This window comes from Diprion similis, chromosome 9 (assembly GCF_021155765.1).
Source record: "Diprion similis isolate iyDipSimi1 chromosome 9, iyDipSimi1.1, whole genome shotgun sequence".
Lineage (NCBI taxonomy): Eukaryota > Metazoa > Arthropoda > Insecta > Hymenoptera > Diprionidae > Diprion > Diprion similis.
Window position 1 is genome coordinate 4,624,324 of NC_060113.1, and position 20,625 is coordinate 4,644,948.

Consider the following 20,625-nt stretch of genomic DNA (forward strand, 5'->3'; position numbering starts at 1 on the left):
CCGTTAATTGCTGTTCAGGTTGTGTGTTACACTCATGCAACGTTCTACGTAAAAATCGGTAGGTGGTTTGTATGCCGATGGTTACTATCTACTTAGGTAGGAAATATTTCAACACCATGGCAAGTGGCGTGTACTACGTGTACCTTGTATATAAGGTCCGAGAAATGAATCGGTTCAATAATTCGATATGTTGAAAGAAGTATCTTAACTATCAATCGCTCGGCATTAGTTCTTTCGGTTATTGCGCTCTATTTTATTTTCCATATCTCGTTGTTGTTGTTGTTGTTATTTTTTCCTCTAGCCTCGTCCGCTCGTACACATATACATACATTACAATATACACGTCATATGCATCAGTATTCGTTGCTTCCACCTCTCGGAAGCCAGTCGATGGCTGCTGGCTTGGCTTGGCTTTGCTTGGCCTGCCTGGCCCACGCGATCGAGAACGGGAACGGGAACGGAACGTAACGTATCGTAACGTAACGTAACGTTTACCACCCGGCTTCGCCGTGCGATCTGATCTAGCATCTTTCAAACGCTGGTATAACCGGCCGCCGGTATAACTCTCGCGTCTTTCGTCTCCGGCTCGTTCAATTTACAACAATTACAAAGCACAATACTTAGGGACGTGTAACGCGGCTCGCCACTTGTCTATGAGAATAGCTTAGGCATATCCATCTGCTCCTGCTGGCTCTAGCCCATGCTCGTAGAATATATAATACACGCTTACAACGCGTTACAGGGATCAAATTAAAACGATATCGTTTATGCGATTTTTATCGAGTTTCCTCGGTATTTTGCCACCCAAGTGGCAGAACTCTTCCTTTTTCCTCTACCGTTTGACCAGCCTTGCCACGATATATTATCTGATGTATACCTAAATGGAGTAGGAAAAATTGTCTATATCCACTTTGTTTTTATTGCGAGTTTGTCCGTGGATGCAACGGCTACCTCTTCGGCGGTAGGTAGAGGGCTCACAATGAGTATAACCATTACCATTACCTCCGCCATTATGTACGCAGTACTTTCTTATACACACCCGTTGCACCGAGTTAAGCCCCGACGCCCAGCATGGGGTATATATGCGCGAGTATAAGCATTGTGCCTACGATCCGAACCCGCGGCTCGGCCGGATCGTTATTATAACATCCGATGTATCTCCCATTGTGCCCCTATTGGGTAACAGCAATTATCGATTCTTGTCGCTTAATGCGATTAATCGAACCGATTCAGGAGCGATCGTGACTACCAATCCTCCCCTGCTGCCTCCGCGCACTGCTTCTCACATTGCGCCGCAACTATCTCTGGAGCCTCGCTGTGTACCAACTCTACGCCACTTTGTTTTGAAACTTAACTCTCAAAAGCCAAGAATACGTAGCCCGCGTAACGATTGGAAGTTAAAGATTTACGCCAGTTGTAGTTTCGGCGTTCATTCGCACATTGGAAGCTCTCGTCACGGTTACGGAATGGACAAACACCGTGGTCCAGGGTGTGAGGAACAGCTCCAAATTGGCTGAAGACTGACCGACCGTTATGTCGAAGGCATGAGTGGTCAAATTTTATGTCAACGGTCAAAACTCCAAACGTTACCGACGGTCACACTCTGACCATCGAAATGACGTAGCTGCAGTTTAGATGAAACGCCTATTCGGGTCTTTGAGACACTTCTGAATCCGACATGTCCGAATTGCTCATTATTTATTATACTATTCGAAACGATGATATTCGGTGTAACGGTTCGCAGTCTGAGCTCTGCAGGCAATTCGGAATTTCGAGCAGCAATGTAGGTACTCGGGCGGAGAAACTGCGGACACGGACTGAACGGGATTCTCCAGGGCGTGCGGGTAATGAATTCGCGTGATCACTGAATAATTCGCTCGAGAATCATGCTACGCCTCCGGCTGCAAGACCGAGGCATGAGTGCGCGATCAGGTGACCACGCACGCCTAACTCGGCGCGATGAGGTCCATGCAGTCCATGGACGTTTAGAGCGATTCCCACCGGCTGGAAAATTGTCAATAATTGCTACAATCTTGGGGGATCACGGGCCTGCAGAGTGTTGCGGAACTACCTGCGGCATCCCCGCAACGCGACGATTTAATAGCTAAGCTACACCTACTGCCTGCATGCCCATGGAGTCGGGTTAAGGCGTGACATTATCGACAACCGAAGATAATAAAGCGTGTCTGGTGACACTGTCGTGCGTTTCTTATGCGTTCGTATCCGCTGTAACCTTTTCGCACGCATCTGCTTCACTAGACGTGGAAATTGAGATCAGATTCGCGGATACGTAATGGAGGTTCAAAAGTTGAACCAGAGACTCGAAGGAGACTGTTTTCGATATAATCATTCGAAGCGAAGACGAAGTTGAGTTTGGAATAAAACAGATGACATATTTCGAATGTCGCGGAAGCGCGGACGAGTGGACACGTCTAGAACCGTTTCCGGGATAAGTTTTAGAAACTGTTTAGCGTCGCGTCGCATCAAACACGGTCGGAATAGTTGACGGATCTGGGGCCGAGGTGTACACGTGTGTAGCGCTGTGGACGAGGACGAGGACGAGGGACAGGGACGTTGGAATTGCTGTACCGTACGATCACACATATCGGCATAGCTCCGGTAAGTATATAAGTGCGGCATCTGACGTCCGTTGGTGATCGATCACTCTTGTTATTTATTATACGTCTCCCGCAACCGCTTCAAATATCTGTAATATGTTCACCACTGGTACGGTAGGTATAAGAGGTCGCGTGCACCTCGATCTCTGCTTACCGGTCTAACTCTGCACGACATTCGGTAGGTACATCTCGGCGTCCGTCTATGATCTGGTCTGTACAGCTGCTGAACCAATAACGTGTCTTGCATTCACAGAAAAAGTTGTCTCTTTCTTATCTTTTTTCTTTATAAATACATACATATATCAGTCAAAAAAAGAAAAGTACCGATGAATGAATATCCGATAGTTGATAACTCTACATTAACATTGTCACAACCATATTGAAGAAAAGAAAAAGGAATGGCAAGACATGTTAGATTTTCCAGTTATTATACATTTACTCAACCAATTTTTATTCTACATTCAGAACCATGGTAAGTTCAGCTGTTAACGTAGTTGGGGATTGTACTTCTCTTGCCTAGGTGAAAAGAAGTCAAGATTCGACCGAGGAGTCACGTCTCGTAATTCATTCGAAACCTTGTAGTGCGTTACTTGAGTGAAATATCGGCACATATATACATGTAAACGTGGCAATCATCGACCAGGAATCGGCTGAATGACCATTTCGATACACCGATTATGGTATCGGATCGGCAGGGTCTTAACCGGTCATTTAGTGGTGTTTTAACCTCGGTAAACACGACTCCTTAAACCCGTATAGAACAGCCATTTATTACTTGGTCGGAATTTATTAGTTTAGGTCAGGCAGGCGGCCATCGAGCCTCAGCGAAGCGGTATCGGTATCGGTATCGATATCGTTTCGAGCCCTCCCGCGTTTAATCGATCTCCGATATTCCGTTTCATCAGGCATTTACGTACAGTGTCTCGTAGTGTGTATAGGTATAGCTATACAGGCATACAGGTATATAGATCGGTACATACAGCCGTAGATCTATACGTAACGGCGTGGGTGGGTGGATGGATGGGTGGATACGTTTCGCAGTCGACAGTCGCTCCACGAGCTCCGTAAAGCGGTTGCTCCAACTTCATTCCGCACCGCCATTCCAAGTCTTCTCTCTCCAGGCTGCCCGCGTGTTGTTGTTTGTTTTTTTCGTTCCCCCGTAAGAAGTTTTTGTAAATTTTTTTTTTCATCAACTATTATTTTCTTTTTTTTTCTTCTTTTCCTCGCCGCCACAATTTCTCTCCCGGTTCTTCTGTCTATAAACGCGCGGCGCTCCGCTGGTCACGGATCTTCTGATCCGGTGATCTATTACAGGATCCCAGCGTCATCCGAGTCTAGTTTGAAAAGCAATCAGAATATCTGTCCTCGATTCTCTCCGCCTTGAAAATCCACGCATCCGTTAATTAACCGTGCGGTTTATTCCCCGTCTCTGCGCCATTCACCCCTTCCCGGAATGTACGCGATACGCTTAGCTATCCGTTGCTCAATCTACACGCGCTCCATTACCTGCACGACACACGTCTGTGTGGAGAATTGGAAAATCGACCGATTCTTTGGCCGAAATTATATTGTACTTGTGTGCAGGAATCGAGTAGCTTCCGGTGTCGATGGAATTAGCTTCTATGTCCTGGCAAAAAGTTCTTGAAATTTGCAAAAAGTTTATACGTACGGAATCGAGGCGTGCAAGGCGCACTGCATTTATAAACGTATAAATTACCGCACAAACTAATTATGCAAAGTATCTATTAACCGCGTATAGCTGCTCGTTTTCCGGCACTGTTTTTTTCTACGATAATATTTTACGCCGCGGTGCAGTAGGCAGTAAAATAGGACCGAGTACGTAATACATACATATATGTATAGAAGGTGGTTACCAATGCAGGGTACGTAGAGGCTGCGGTCTACTAATAGCGTGTAATTAACCGGGGGTATATATTTGTAATATAATATAATAATACTGGGCACACACCATTGCCTCGTCAAATTGGAAACTCGTTGTGGGAAACAGTTGAAACCGTTTCCGCGTTCTCCTGTGAAGAATTCATGGATACAATATTTTATAGGATGGTACATCGATATGAAATCGAGCTTTCGTCTATGCACATAGCATTTGTCTTTAGCCTGCAGTCGTCCGTAAGCATGGTTGCACGACTATTGCTGCCGACTGTGAAACGTTCTTACCAGGCAGGCATAGAGCACCTATCGCATTTCATATTACACTATACTCCGAATCACCGTATAATCTCGCTAATGCACAACAACGCGTTATGAAATCCAGCTAACGCCTAGGTTAGCAGTTTTGATCTTTAGTTCCGCCAGTGTATCGTGTCTATAGAGTACATAAACAGAGAAGGAAGGTTATTACAAGAGAATGAAATCGGCGCGATAACCGATGAGGAAGAAAATAACTGCCTGCAACTGACGATGGAAGGTATAATCAAGCTTAAAAAGGCTTTCGATGGATCATCGGGTCGTATTTCGCGTTTGCTGGTTCTATTTCGAAGAAGCAATTTAGCCAATATCAAATTGAGAAAATTGAAACAATTTTTCAGGTTGTTCAGAGTCGACGAAATACCTTCGAGTTTTTAAGGAGACGCGTGCAGTGAATTAACGTTCGTCTGTGATCAGCATGCATACAACTAGATTGTTCAGCAGTCGAGTCGGTTTGTTGGACCTGGAAAAATGGTACTATCGGGAATCTAAGTATTCAGCTCATGCAGCGCCGATTTACGACCACTGTAGCAGGTCTACACATTGTTGCTGAGTCGCGCACCGTGAATTTCACATGCTCCGATCACCGGTGGGATGCATGAATGCGTTTGCGCTGCCTGGAGCAAGGATCCGAGGCGGTAAGAGCCCGGGAGAGAAAAGTCGGACTTTCTTAAGGTTCGCCCTGATTTGTGCACCGGCATGCAGCAGAATCTCAGCGCGGTTTTGGTCCAGCACCTTATTGCGGGTTGGTACTACTCCAAGTTCTCGAAGCTCGGGGCAGCCCGTTCAGGAAGGCAACCGGGGATCTCGAGAAGGTAGGTAAATGAACTGGTTAGCGGTTGGGCAGCCGAGGCCCTGGCAAGGTCACGACCTGGACGTCGCCGCCAGCCGCCAGCAACAAGAGCCAAGAGTCTGGCCTCTGTTCTCCGTTCCTCGAGCAAGTCCAACCCAACCCAACCCAACCCAACCCAACCCAACCGAACCCTGCACCACCACTACCACCATTAGAAACACAGCTCGTCCACCTCTCGCCCAGCTGATTCTAGTTTCTCTTTGCTCGGTTCTAGGGATTTTTAACCCTAATCTTTTTTTTTATTCCAAAACAGACGTCAACGACAATGATAATTCGATACAGCAAAACTTCTCGCCCGTATTCTCAACGCAGACAATCGTCATCCCGTACATTTTTCACTCCTGTTATCATATTATACGTGCCTTATACCACACCAGCAAAAATACCCAAATTTCCAAAAAAAAAAAGGTTACTCAAACTATCTGTATACATATACCTACCTATGGATAGGTTAGTGCAAAGTGCCGTTGGAGCTTGTATTGTACATTATATATATATATATAATGTATACATATGTGTACCGTTTCGACGGTACTCTTCAATTTTTTTCTACCCATGTTCTCCGTCGCTGTTTCCTTTTTTCCCAGTTTTTCATACTTTTTTTTCTCCATTTTTCTCTATTACTCGTAATTGTAACGAACTTTCTTACGCTCGTCCCGTACAACGTTTTTACTCTTATAGATGTATACCTGTATGTATGTGTATAGTTAGTTGGTTGGTGCTCTTCCTTGAATCGTTACCATCACCAATCGATCTATATAGTCGCGTAGAACGCGACTCGAATAGCCGTAGGCTACTGAGACGGGAAGTTGTGTGCAGGTGTATATATATATATATACACATACAGTATACATTTTTTTAATTGTTTTTTAATCGTATCTACTTATCTGTGGCAAAGGTGCTCACTACACGAAATCAGAGAATAACCAGCCTCAAATTCTTCCGTTCAGCCAATATCCTCGGCCGTTTCGTATATTTGAATTTCGAAGATTATTTGTCCCATGTGGGTAAAGTAAACTTCATCCTTCTTTGTATTTCACACATAGGTGCATAATATAAAGTTATACATATACTTGGATGAATTTATACATGTATAGATACATATAAACGTTGTTGTAGAGTTGGTGAAAAAAAAAAAAAAAAAAAATTGTAGCATGAAATTCTTGGGTAGAAATCCGTAAGACGGAGGTCGCGCGCGGCAAACGCAGCGTCATGGTAAGAGGGTGAACGATCTCTTTGCCCGAACAGCTGACCTGTTTTTTCCTTCTATTCTTTTTAGGGCTTTCATTTCTTTTCGTTTTTGTTTCCAATTTTTCTTTTTTATTTATTTTCTTTTTTTTTGCTCTACCTCTCTCTACATCTCTCTTTTCGATATCACGTTTTTGCCGTTTCACAAATTTCTTCATGGATTTCAATTTTCTAAACGTCGAGAATTTTAATGAGCGTATCGTTTGTATTAATTTCTGTGTGTGTGCGTGCGCGTATGTAATTGAGCTATGGGGAAATCAAATCGAGCCGTGGCATGAGCGGTGGCTGCAAAACTCGCTTTATATTATACACTACTAGCTTATATAGTGACAGCTAATTAACTATTAGTTCCCCTGAATAGGCACACCCGAGATGTATATTCTGACGAACAAGCCGACTCTGACTTGTAGTTTTTAACGTTTGACATATACGTTAAGGTTAGTGTGTCATCCAACACGACGTGGACATATTTAGATACCCACTGCCGTCTCGATGTTATTACACGCTGGCATGTGTGTGCGCGTGTTATACGGACGTATCGAAATTTCAACGCTCCGAAGTTCACGCCGCGTTATATCGAACCTACACTACTCAAGAGCATTCCTGTATCTATTATACATTATATATATATACCACACGCCGCGGCCGGCGTGTCGATTGCGAAATGTTGCAAAATGTTTTTTGCTTATCTTTCGCACAATTTAAATCCAAGAAGCGTGAGGCTGCAAAACTTGTCTTCAATTATCACGAGTCAGCTTCCACTGGCGTGAAATTCAGCTCAAAAACAATGCGGTAGGTTAATTGTGAATTCGTGAATCTTTCATAACTCTATAATTAAAGCGGAAGAAACTTTTGGGGAAAAATATCAGCACTCACCGTCGTTCCAGGAGTTTTATTCAAGTTTCCGATGAAGTAGCCGCGAAGCTTAAGATCTCGTCTGCTCGCGCGTCGATGTCACTTCTCGGCTATATGTATAATAGAGAGTCATGTTGATATCACCTGCACCACGCGCAACGAGTCACACTTTTGTTACTTTCGATAGGCATGCGGACATTTTATATACCTAGATGTATATTCTTCCCGTGCAAAAAAACAACAAACAGAAAACAAAAAAAAATAAAAGCAATAAAATACATCGGAGTATAAATGTTGCTACGTTGATTTCGGGCGTGATTTTTTTTTTTTGGTTTGTAAAAAAAAATTAATTTTTAACGTGCTCGGCTGAGATTATTGTTCACTGCACGTTAGTTCGTAACTTTAGCAAGTTCTGTCATTCTTTAGGATTGTCGTTAACGGGCCTTCACATGTCGTTGAAAGTATGCGCGTAAACACAATCTCACGACAATAATCGGCGTGGATAAAAATTAAGACGAATTATAAATTTACAATCCTTCCCGCGATGAAAAATTGCGCGCAAAATCAGCCGTTTCGGGTACAAGAGTTCCGTATTATTATAGGATTATATTCAGGCGAATCTTTTCGCATCTAAATATTCACTGATCATACTAAAAGTGATTATACGATGCTATGATAAACATTGTCACATTGTCACACCCGATGCGATGATTCGAGGCTGGAGAGTCCTTCTGCCGAGAATTTGTTAGGGATAAAAAAGAAAAGAGAGAGAAAAAAAAACCAACAATTGGAACTAACCGCAAACAACACTACGTCGACGAATAAAAAATTTGCGTAATAGTAATTATCGGAGCTCAATGACGACGCTCCGAATGCGAATTCGTCCGTGAGGATACGCCGAACCGATTTTCCTTGAGGCTTACGGCGCGATAACGAGGCTCGCTGTCTCGATCCTTTCCGCGGGCTGGAGGACCGGGATTATAAGAGCGAATGCACGCGGTCGTCCACCTCCTCCCCTCGCTCCTCTCCTCCTCGTGATCGGCGAGAGGGGTCACCTTGCGCGATGATCCTCCTCGAAGAAGCATCAGCGAGCGACTGAAGGTCTGCTCGAGTTCCCTTCCCGATCCGGGGGACGCCGGTCTCTGCACGCCACACCGCCTTCCTCTTCCTCTCCGATCCACTCCCGTGTAGATCGAGCAGCTGCAGACTCGCGGACGTAGAACCGCGCCGTTCGGCTCTCGACGCACCGAGACCATGAACAACGATCTGCGTGAGCACCGGAACACCGGAGCACCCTGAACACGAGGTGCTTTTCCACCGAGAGCAAGGGAGCCATCCAGGATGGTCGGAACCGCGCTTCGCGAAGGGCACGAGTCCTCTGATGACACCGTACTGACCGACCTCGTCGTGGAAGCGTCTGACCCAGCATCCCCGATCGTTCATCTCCTACCATTTTTACTCCTGCAGCAGACGAAACTTGCCGAGGTGCAGGGTGATCCTGCCCACCTTTACTCTCCGATAGCTCTGCAACGCCACAGGACAAACGGATATATCCGATGGAGAAAGGGGAACCAGAGGGGAGCGGACTCTGGGAGAGAGAGAGAGAAGAGGGGAACAGGATCCCCCCCTCGAACTTCGCTCAACTCTCCGATGGTCCAACCCGTTGGGTTGGCGCGAGAGCAATCCGCGAGCCAATCAGCCCGCTGGCCCAGCTCTAACGTTCGATCTAACGCTCTCCTCGCAAGACGGGATTGCCCGTCTCTCTTTGCCTAGGCAGGTATTCGATGTGGAAAAGGAGGCGGAGGAGGTGGGGCATTCGCGACTCTACGTCTATGAGGCTTGTCAAACTCCAAGTCCACCTTCTTTGCTCTCTGACTCCCTGCACGCACATCCCTGGGGCCAGTGCAATGCTTGTACGCCGTTTTCGTTAACTTGAACCTACTCATCAATATCAACGAAAACGCTACAGGCCCTGTTCTTTACCCGATCGATCAGTCAAGCATAGTACTCACCGAACGAAGCGGAATTGGCTATTGATTAGCTTAAAGCTGTTGGAATAAATTAAAAAATGAGCAAAGATAATCGGTTCTGTAACAGCTCGGTAAACACTGGAGACACTTGTCTACACCATTTCCGTAAAGGCCAACGTTGCAATTTATGAAGCATGACGTCTCGACTGAATTACTTGTACATAGGAGTAGAAAATAAGTGATATGCTGAATAGTTGGACATGACTTATTTGCAAAGATTCTGCAACTCGTGTACAAACTATAAAAATGTGATGGAAAAACCATTGATATTCAAAGCTTCCGCAGAGCTGTAACGAACATGTATGTGAGAAATGTGGCTAGTTAGCCGGTCTCCTGGTCAGCTGATGCCAGCTGAGCTTGGAGATTCGGAGAAAGACTTGTGAAAAGCAGAAAAAAAGATGAGATAAGAAAGGCAGAAATGAATCTTACGTAACGGTAAGATCGCCCTGCAGTACAGAGACAGTCGCTGCTTGGCTTCCGGGAATCGAAGAGTATTCTCACAGTGGTTGTGGCACACGCCCGGCGCAGCGACGCGGGCCCTTGGCGATTTATTAATCGCTTTCAACGCAGAGTAGTGGACTCCTCCCGGTGAGGCAAGTATATAAATCTCTCAGTCATCTTCGGTAGCCTGGAGTCGTGGGCCGCGGCATTCGCCTCCTCCTCCTCCTCCTACTCCTCCTCATCCTTCTTTTCTTGACGAGTTAATTTTTTCTCCTTTTATCATCTCTCTCTGAGATATCCATGTTCAGTACCTACCAACAAAGCCGCGGGAATTTAATATTGGCAGTCAATCGACGTGCGATTTCAACCCTTCCGATCAGCAGTGATCGGCAGCATCGAGATCGGAACAAAGGCTATAACTCGATAACGCTCTGCAACCTGTCCCTTTGTTTTCGGTGGATTTTTCTACCCGTAGATCAGGATCGATGGATCCGGCGTTTATAAGCGCCTCCAGCTTGACTTCGGGTACATGAGATGATCGCGCGGACACCGCAACCTCGGACAGATGTGGCTGGGCCCACTTCTCGGAAACAAAGTAATTACCGAGGTACACCGTTTACGACGAAGAGCATTCGTGTGGCAGATGGTTCGTAATCTTACCAGAGAGCGGCGATCACGCCACGTTACCAATCACAGTCCAAAGCACCCGATCTCACCGTCTTTGGGATCCTCACTTCACCTCGGACACTGGAGTGGAGGACCGGCGGTACCCGTGTCCTTGCTAAAACCTCACCTTTCGGATTCGAACCATGAACAAGTTGGGCAACGGATTAATCCCCATAACTCGTGATACGCCGCGATGAACCAACGCGTAACACGAATACACCGTCAGACGCGAGAGAGCGTAAAACCTCCGATTACAAACGAGGAACTCATCTCAATATCAAAGGGGGCCCGATGATACCTTGGAGTCGGACGAGTTTACACGGGCAGATCGATGTTTTTAATTTGTACGATGTATTGCAATAAACGAAAGCGGAAATTCAACCCTCGTTGTTGTGCTTATGACACGCTTCCCGAGGGTTTCGTTTCACTGCCGATCGACTGTTCCGATATTTGAAAATGCTAGCTCAGTGCCGTATGAGAAGTTTCACCGTACACGCGAGGCGAGCCTGTGTAAAAAAAAAAAAATCAGGGACTTGTGTGCCCGTTATCGATTTTGTATCGACACGGAATTATGCTAATTACTCGTTTCCATCTATAACTTCTTAGGTCCGATGATATTAATTACCAGCAGTTAAGCCCGCCCTCGCTTATACTGTACCAACCTACCTGCCTTCCTGCTTGCCTGCCTGCCTGCCCGCCTGCGTGCCCACCTCAATATATGCCAGTTTCGAATATTTCTCAGCTCGTTCCCTCCCCCCTTACGTGTAGGATTATTATTATTATTCAATCGAGTTCGAGTTTCGAGGAGTCCGTTACTTTGTAACGCAAAAAGATGAAAAAGTACTCAGGTCTAGGAACATCGCTGCAAGCGTTCGACTTCGGTGGATGCGATATTGCGCTACGGGCGTCTCAACGCTCGAGATCGCTTCCAATAGATAAAATATATGACTCGTCATGTCTTTGCCGAATGGAGAGATGAAGAAACGGGAATACTCGCTTTTCCGTATCCGAAGGGCAGTGCAATCAGCACGAGGATGGTACCATAACCCATACCCATACTCCAGGAAATTTCAGGAAATTTCTGCTCCAGAAAAATTGTCTGACTGGGCTTGGAAGAGAAGAGAAGGAAGACGCGAAACGCGTTACCCCCTGTGTAGACTGACCAACCCTTTCTGCGACCCCTGCGAGCCTGACCTACTGGACTGCAGGTGATGCTGTGTCTTAATGGACCGAGTGCCGCGTCTACGGTTGTGTTGGTTTGTCGAAGAGTGCCAGAGTTGGCGGGGGGAAACCTGTGTGCGTGCAGTGTGATGTCATCTGCTGACCGGTCCAGTGGCCGGTAGCACCGTGGGAAGATGCCACCGGTTAGAATGAACAAATGATGTCCTCGGACCGAGCGCTTAAACGAGACCGTAGTTTGGGACAGTATTTTCACGGGTCGCCTTACGGTGGGTGAGAGGCTGGTGATGGGCGCCTTTTCGAATCGGTCGTATTTACCAAAAAACTTCCTATTCGAATCTGATCGTGAGTAGGTATAAGATTGTTTTTGTAGGAAATCCATGCGAATATTTTTACTATGAAAAATAAGCAGTGGAAGAAGAATAAGAAGAAGAGCTTGAAGAAAAAACGGGACTGCTGACACCTTTTACGGAACGTGTCTGAGCGGCGCATTGATTGGGTAATTAATTACCAAAGCGAGGGAAAGAAGAAAGAAAAAGAATGTTGGTAAAACGGATAAAATATACACGAGCCAAGTGAATTAACTTTTCGTGTAATTTCTTGTTGCTGTTTTTTTTTTTTTTTTTTTTTTTTATCATCGGATGACGCGCGGTGAACGGTTGAGTGCAATAAGCGTCGTTTATGCCCGGGTCTGGTATGATTTGAAGAAAAGAAGGTATTAGGTATACGTGCAAGATTGAAATGGACAGAGAACTAGTCTTGTAATTCCTGTTCGGTGGACACCCTGTATCGAATAATTATAGACGGTTACCCCTTCACCACCTTACGTCGTAAGAATTTATCCCCCTACCTGGAAAGAAATGTCCAAACCAGTTGGCCCCGTCGGTTTAAGGAGATTATTACGATCCGGGACAAAACATAGACAGTCTTGACCGCATCTTTGTTGGGGGTCTCCTATATTTTCGTTACCACCACCTATGGGAAAATCATCCTGACGTCTCACAGTATGACCGATATATCGCTCTCTCGCCGCTCGCAGCTGTTGATATAGTCTCTCCTCCCTCCTAACTCCACCTCACATTACATTTAACCTTCCCTTTTTTTCTTCCCTCTCTCTCTCTTTCTCTCTCTCTTCTTATATAAATCTTAGCTTTATGCAAATACGTTCTTCCTGCAGCTTGGCTAATTTATATCTATATACCGAGAAATGTGACCTCGAGGAGTTTGATAATCTCTCTTCTTCCTACGGCAGTCTATGCAGAATAATGTAAAAACGGCAGCATATAACCGAGACAGAAATTAGCCTGGGGTAGAAGTAAAAACAGTCACTTCAATTTGAGTTAACGGGAACAACTGTAGTACCAGTCGAGTCCATAAATTCTGTGTCATCAGCGGGACAGAAATGATTTTCTTGTCTGCTTGCGTATTAACATAAACTCGTCAATCTCTTATGACGTGGGGCCGTAAATCTCATGAAAAGTGAAAAAGAAACCAGCCTAGTCGTTAGGGTTTAAAATCCTGAAAAAAATGTAGGAATGCCATTTCCTCACTTGTGGGAAACGGTCAAAGATCGACGGGATCTTAACCTCGGGTGGAGATCACTCGGTGACGTCACTTGTGGCTGGACTCGAGGTCCGATATGATATACGGGGCAAAAAGAGGGTGTCTTTAATTTATGGGGTGAACGACGACCGCCAGGATGCGACGCGCGCCGGTTTCTTATTACAAGCTCGTCGAAGACCACTGCCATTTAATTTGCATGAAGCTAAGACCGAGAACTTTGCTGTCTAGCCCCCGCGGCAGCTGAGCGCGGTTTTGATCCCATGCGAATCATGGACTTTATGCTGGTCTATTCTCGTATCATTTTTCGCAAATTGTTCTAGATAAGGAAAAGGGGCTGTCGAACGGCTCTGCGATGATCATACTCGCAAATACACGTCACAATGAAATTTCAACAAACACTACCGGGATTTTTGACCCCCAACAGTTAGAGCATTTAAAGATTATTAAAGTAAGATGGGATTATGGGGGATACGGGAACCGCGTCCATGAATTAGGGTGAAACGCGGACCAGACCGTCTTTGAGCCTTGCAGTTCTTTTCACGTCTGGAAAGCGTACACTGGCATTGATCTTTTAATATCATAAAAGCTGAAAATGAAAACGTGGGCAATGTCACGTGACGGAAAGGTGATGCAGAACGTAACCAGCGGTTGTTAAATTGTGCAGGAATACGGATGTGCAGGCTGGATCGACGGGAGCCTCCTGTCTTTAGTACCTAACACACTATGGTGGTGTGACGGGGTTAAACACCATAGGATTTACAATGTTCGGTGACCCCTGGACACTGCCCCCTTATTAAACTGGTTCCTCGCGCTACTATAAAGGCTGTAGGTTATACAGACCCACCTATCTGTCCGAGTCTTACGTACTTCCGAAATTATTTATCACTCTGTACCATATTGCTTTCGCCAAGACGTAGATGATACGTTAAAAACTGATATTACAGGATTTTCAATTGATTCAAATTGGGCAGAGAAAGCAGGCGAAAAAAAGTGATAAATCTTATTTCAGAATGAGGAATGTTGGAAGTCTTCGAAGGAATTAAGGAACCCTTGAAGTTAGACATACACTGAAAAATTGGTGGTGTTAAAACTGATGAAAATTCACCGTGGATTATTGTAAGATAATTTTTGTGGTCAATTCGAAGTTCAATAATGTCAGATAGTGGTAAATTGACATCGGTTACTGTTGGATTGACACCAAATTATACTCTATAAGTTCACAGTGAATTCTTTGTAGTGGTGTGAAACTCCATCCCCTAAACTGACATAAGTAAGAGAATCCAGATGAATTTCTTGCAAGAGTTGTGTTCTTGTGTAACATGAAGTAAAACGCTTCTACCAATTGAGGTAATGGAGAGAAGGAGAGAGAGAGAGAGTGAAAAAAAAAAGAGGGGTCTACAGTATAGAAGAATGCAAGCCGTATGGCGATCCGGCACATTGGAAACTGGTTTCGGACCCCCAATGGACGTCCCCCTATTTTTAGCGAGAAACACTGCGCATTAATTTACGCTCTCGCTGACATGTCATTCCCTCTGCCCCTCGCCCCTCGCCAGTATTCCCGCAGGAGTCCTTTGGGGGTCCGTCGTATACCGACCAGACAGGATGGCCGAATATTTGTCGGTTCGTTTTGACGTAGCTACGTGTCCAAAAATCGCCTTTTTCTTAAGCTCGCTTTCATCTCATGTCGCGCAAGAAAGCTGATCGTCTTTTTCCGCGTCGCAGCTTTATATACTGCCACAAAAGCGGGGATGAATAATCGTACCTACAGAATTCGTGCTACGATTGCGGTGCGAATTGCGGTGGTTTGGGGCCCAACGGCCGCTTGGCCATACGCAAAATCCAACATTTTACTGCGATCATCCGGGCACCCTGGACCATATTGTGTGGATTCACTCACAGGCAAAGGGTTTCCTCAGCTGGGGGCCCCGTGATCTCCGGTAATTCGTATGCGCCGTTATGCACGCCTAGAAGAGAGCGGCGTTGTAGGTACCAACCTACCGGCATAACGCTGACCTGGTGAGGCGTCACTCTTTTTTCGGCTACCCCCAGCGAACACCTGGCCCCGTCCAGGTCGCGGACGCTCGTGATGGATAGGACCAGGTTTGAGACCCGATTGTACCAAGGGGGTGACCGTGACGGACTCGCCCTGGAGGACGGTCGGACTCCTTTCCCGCGATTCTCCCTGCTCGCTATGATCCTTTCGCTGAAACGCTTTCTCTATTTTTTCAGGAATCCGTGCCGGTCTACGCACCTCGCGAGGATAAAACTAACCTCGTGAGAAGCTTCGTTCAACGCCATAAATACGACGGACGAATAGTACCACCGACGCGGTTCTGCGTCGATCGATTTATACCGCGAAGACAGGGTCAGAACCTGGAAGCTGCGCATCACTCACTCGTTTACGAACTTCCGAAGAAGACCTCAAGACGTCTCCTCGACTTGCCCAACGACGTGAGATTAATTATCAATAATTATTCTTAAAATATACGTCGTCGCGTATTTTTCTTATTCTTCAACTTCTTTATACCGTCGTAATAATACCGCGAAACGATCAGATGCTGACGATCGAACGAGTTTAACGTCATTTTACTGCCTACTTTTAACCGCGCGATTTACAGTATTTCACTAAATAACTCGATGTACAGTTCTTAGTCTCGAAAGTCTTTCGGCTGATGCTGATCGGCTTTGGCTTTTAATTACCGAATGCTAGACGGATCTCAAGTGCCTCGTTAAACCGACGCCCACGAGCTTATCGGTCCCTCGTTCAACGCTGCATGCCTCGATGTAGTAGCATTTATTATTTATTTTACACACTCATTTTTTTCCGACAACCGTAATTACCTATCGAGTCATCGCTCTCTCTCTCTCTCTCCCTCTCTTTCTCTCTCTCAATCTTTCTCTTTTACCAGATCCTTTTTCCCTCTCCCTCGAGGCTAACGACGCGACTATTTAGACAAGGTTGACACGTGTGCTGTGCATGTGCATGCTACTATACTACATTAAATATCAGTTCTACAATATGTCGATGAATGTCGAGACGGGCCAAGAGGTAATCTACGATGATGATCGGATTGGGAATTCATATGCATACGAAATTTGCATACGGTCATTTTTCATATAATATACGGTCCAATTATTTGTTTTATACCAATCCCAGCGTCAATTAGCGCATTCGAATTAGCATCGATTTTACGACGGTCGTCAACGTGCAGCCCGATGTAATTTCCCATTATTTTTATTGTTATTTTTATTTTTTTATTTTCACATCTTAGTTTAGTATCGCAGTGTGGATGCGCGGTTATTTATCCGCATCGACGCAAAGCGAAAACGTCTGCGGTTTATTTGAACCCATATCAGTTAACTAGACGATCTGAAAGTACAACGTTAATTCAATTCGTATACATAAATGCACGAAACTTGTCTCCAGCCTCGGAATCGGTGATAATATTGTCACAATTGTTTCTCCCGTGTTACGGGCATAATTTTATCGAAACTCTCAGCCCTGCCTCAAGCTCCTGATCCATATTCGATCAAGTAGCGTGACCAGTTTAATTAGCTTGCGCCCATAATAGATGCTTTCGGACTGAATTAACGCGATATATTTGATACTCCAATTAGCTTTGAGGGTTATCAATTAGGCTCCGTGTAAGTACACATACCATATGAGCGGGTTCATATATCTACAGCGGAGAAGCTGTGGCACGTATGCCCGAGATAATTGGAGCCTTGGGAACCTCTATTCTTTTGATGAACTTGAACGAAACACAGAGAGAGAGAGGGGGGGGGGGGGGAGAGGAGGAAAGAGTTAATGAGAGTTTATAAACGTTCCGTTCATAATATAATTGACAGTACTGCTAAGCGGTTAAGTATCGCCCCGGAATCGTTTCCAGCTAAATTGCATGGGTTTGGCGTGGCAAAAACGGTCAATGGCTCGTGCCCTGGAGACTTTAATTCCAGGCGCTGGACGCCAAAGGCTACTACAACTCTCGCAAAAGACTTCGGCACCACTGACCGTTCCTGGCACTCTCGTTGGCAGGCCAAGGAACTTTGACGAGACGAACGACTCTCTGGACGAGTACAAGTGGCCCGTCAGACCCCGGAGACGACCGGTGATCGGGAAGCCTTACACCATGCTGGACATTCCGCACTTCCGGCCCAGCCTACGTGAGTTATTATACCTCGATAACTCCGCGCAGTCTTGTACAGCTGGATTCCATCTTCTTGTTTTCTTATTTCGATAATCAACGCAGGTAAAAATCTCCTAGACTGGAGCTCGACGAACATGTTAGCTGCTGCGGTAGACCACGGTGTCTACGTCATGAGTGGCAACTTCGAACTCAACGCCGATGACTCAAAGTTCCTATTCCACGATATTTGCACGGCAGTGAAGTTCAGCAATTCAGGTAATGATCGTGACGAGCGGGTCGCTTTTGAGGCCACACGAAATCATGGCGGTCAAGTTTTGACAAACGCATCTTTTTCTTTGAGCTCAATAGCATAACGACACATTTCTCTGTGTATTTAGGCAGGAAAATAGCGATAGGAAGATCATCCTCGTTGACCAGTGTCTACAGAATAGGTTCCAACAAATTTTGCTGCGAGTTCAAATGCGCTGCCACTAATCATTCTTTCTCCTGTCAGCCACAGTGCTACGCGTGGTCAAACGACGACCGTTATTTAGTCGTGTGAGTAGCGTACGATTATACAAGTATGAATATCTGTCCACATATTAATCCGTGATCAGCTATGTCGGAACGGAATTTTTCATAATTTTTACTTTCGAATAACGATGACGTGCAGTACCTGCAGATTCAGAACATTCCAAATCATCTCCTCAGTGGTTGCAGCGGTGGTTACCTGGAGGTGATAAACGTCCCTGTTGGCGTCAAGAAGAACATCGTTGAGGCCTCTGTCTCGGACATTGTCACAGTGTCCTTCTCTCCTAAGGATCGCTACGTTGCCTGCGGCGGGAGGGAAGCAGCGGTGCGGATATTCACCTGGCCCGACTTGACGCCTTTCATGGAAATCGGCTACCTCTCTCCAGTCAGAGTAATGAGAAATTGTGACCTTATGATAGATTGATTGGAAATTGATTAGGTAGACTTACGAGGAAAGTAGCTACCCGAGGTGTTTTAGCTTACCGATTTCTTTCATTCTGTGACACGAGGTAGTACATCAAATAACGTTAGACACGTATTTTACTCTAAGGATTTCCGATAGCTCTTCTTAGGATTTCTCGGTATTGACGTGAATGTTTTCATGAACACCACTTGAGAGATTAATTTTTTATTAATTACGAAACGTTTGAAAAAAAATCTCGTACACTTTTCTTTTTAAAATTACAGAGCAAACAATGTCACAACGGATTTCTTGTCTTTTTTTCAGGCAATGGCGTGGCATCCGTGGGAAAGCAGCATCCTCTGCATCGGGGGTGGCCAAGGTGACGGCAGTTTATCGATATGGAATATCCAGCGTCAGATGTCCCTCGCCTACCGGGCGATAAGATTCGACGGTTGCGTGGACACCGTTTTGTGGAATAAAGTCACCGGGGAAATGGCCGTCAATTGGTTTGTCCGCGATTACGCGGACCCCGACGATTACTACGCAGCCATGCCGGTTTACGCCAGTTTCGATCACGTCACCGACGCGATAATCCCGTCGCTGAAGAAGACCCGAATTCCTTACGCAGCCTGGAACCCGGACGGAACGCAAATTGGTGAGTCATAATGGACAGAGTGCGGGTAGTTTGAACCTGCGCTAAACCCAAAAGTTTTGGCACTTCTGATTTCGTGTGCAAAAGTGTTCCCTGAGGTCTAAGTATTGGGAAATGTTATTTTTTTTGGTTGAAATTGGATAAGGAGATATTCTAATTTGCTTTCCAAATTTTGAAAATTAAATCATCTTTTGAAGAAAATTCTGTTCCTGATGGGGAGAGTTAATCAGTTTTTGGATGGAAAATTAATTTAGGGCAATGAAAAACATGAGAAAACTGGCATCGATCGGTAGAAAATTAAAAAAACAATCACCCTTTTATTAGAAGTTTGTAATAGAAATCTCTAGAAAATTAATCTAGGGCTATGAAAAATGTCAGAAAATTCGTGTTGATCAGAAGAAAATTGAAATAAAAGGAAAAATTTATTAACTCTCCGCTAGGTAAAGAATTTTCTTCAAACAACCATTTATTTTTCAAAATTTGTCACGCAAATCAGTATAACTCGCTATCCGATTGAAAAAAAATAATAATCATTTCCGAATATTCAGACTTGAGGAAACATTTTTGCACAAAAAATCAAAAGCGATAGATTCAAGTATTGATGCGTACGTTTACGTCACAGCTTTCTTGGCTCCAATTCAATATACATCCACTTTGCAGCATGTCAAGCTCGAGACTCGGTCTTTATACACGGCTTCCTGGACAACAAGGAGAAGAAACGGCTTGAGGAAAGGAAACGCTCACCGCGCTCCAAAGTTCTAAGTCCCGAATTACTGTCTTTCCATCCAATGCGGTAGTAAGGATTGAATAATGAACTTTTGGTTAGGTAGAAGTTAAATTTACTGATAAACAAATCGTAACTTCTCCATTTCTTTTCTCTGATAATTATGCAGGTCCATAAATTTCCAGTATTATATATATATATACACACTGTACATTCTTTTATTCTTAATTTCTCGTGTGTCATTTTTATTTTTATACTTTGTTTTATAGGTATGTCTTAACATAAGTATTTATCCAATTATTGTATGATATTATTATTATGTTTCTTTTAATATTTTATTTCTCTTGTATACTCGAAATTGTCAAACTGTTATAATTGATGCGCATTAGATCGAGTTTCTCGGCGTATTAGTATTCAAAATTCATTCAATCGTGGGTATTTTTTGGCCCAATACTCGCGGTGCCAGCTTTTTTACTTCCTTATTTTCTATCATTCGATCCACACACACACACACACACACACTG

At 44.8% G+C, this 20,625-nt stretch overlaps 1 protein-coding gene across 1 annotated transcript in view; it reads left to right on the forward strand.

Annotated features, from left to right (window-relative positions):
- Nucleotides 1-20,175, forward strand: part of LOC124410478 (protein cortex) — a 113,680-nt gene extending 93,505 nt beyond the window's left edge. Inside the window, exons 3-9 of the mRNA XM_046888885.1 lie at nucleotides 15,894-16,115; nucleotides 17,555-17,828; nucleotides 17,915-18,067; nucleotides 18,190-18,349; nucleotides 18,503-18,713; nucleotides 19,050-19,380; nucleotides 20,038-20,175. Coding sequence (XP_046744841.1) covers nucleotides 15,894-16,115; nucleotides 17,555-17,828; nucleotides 17,915-18,067; nucleotides 18,190-18,349; nucleotides 18,503-18,713; nucleotides 19,050-19,380; nucleotides 20,038-20,174 — 1,488 coding nt within the window. The 3' untranslated portion in view covers nucleotide 20,175. The remainder of the gene's footprint in view (nucleotides 1-15,893; nucleotides 16,116-17,554; nucleotides 17,829-17,914; nucleotides 18,068-18,189; nucleotides 18,350-18,502; nucleotides 18,714-19,049; nucleotides 19,381-20,037) is intronic.
- Nucleotides 20,176-20,625: the final 450 nt, after the last annotated feature.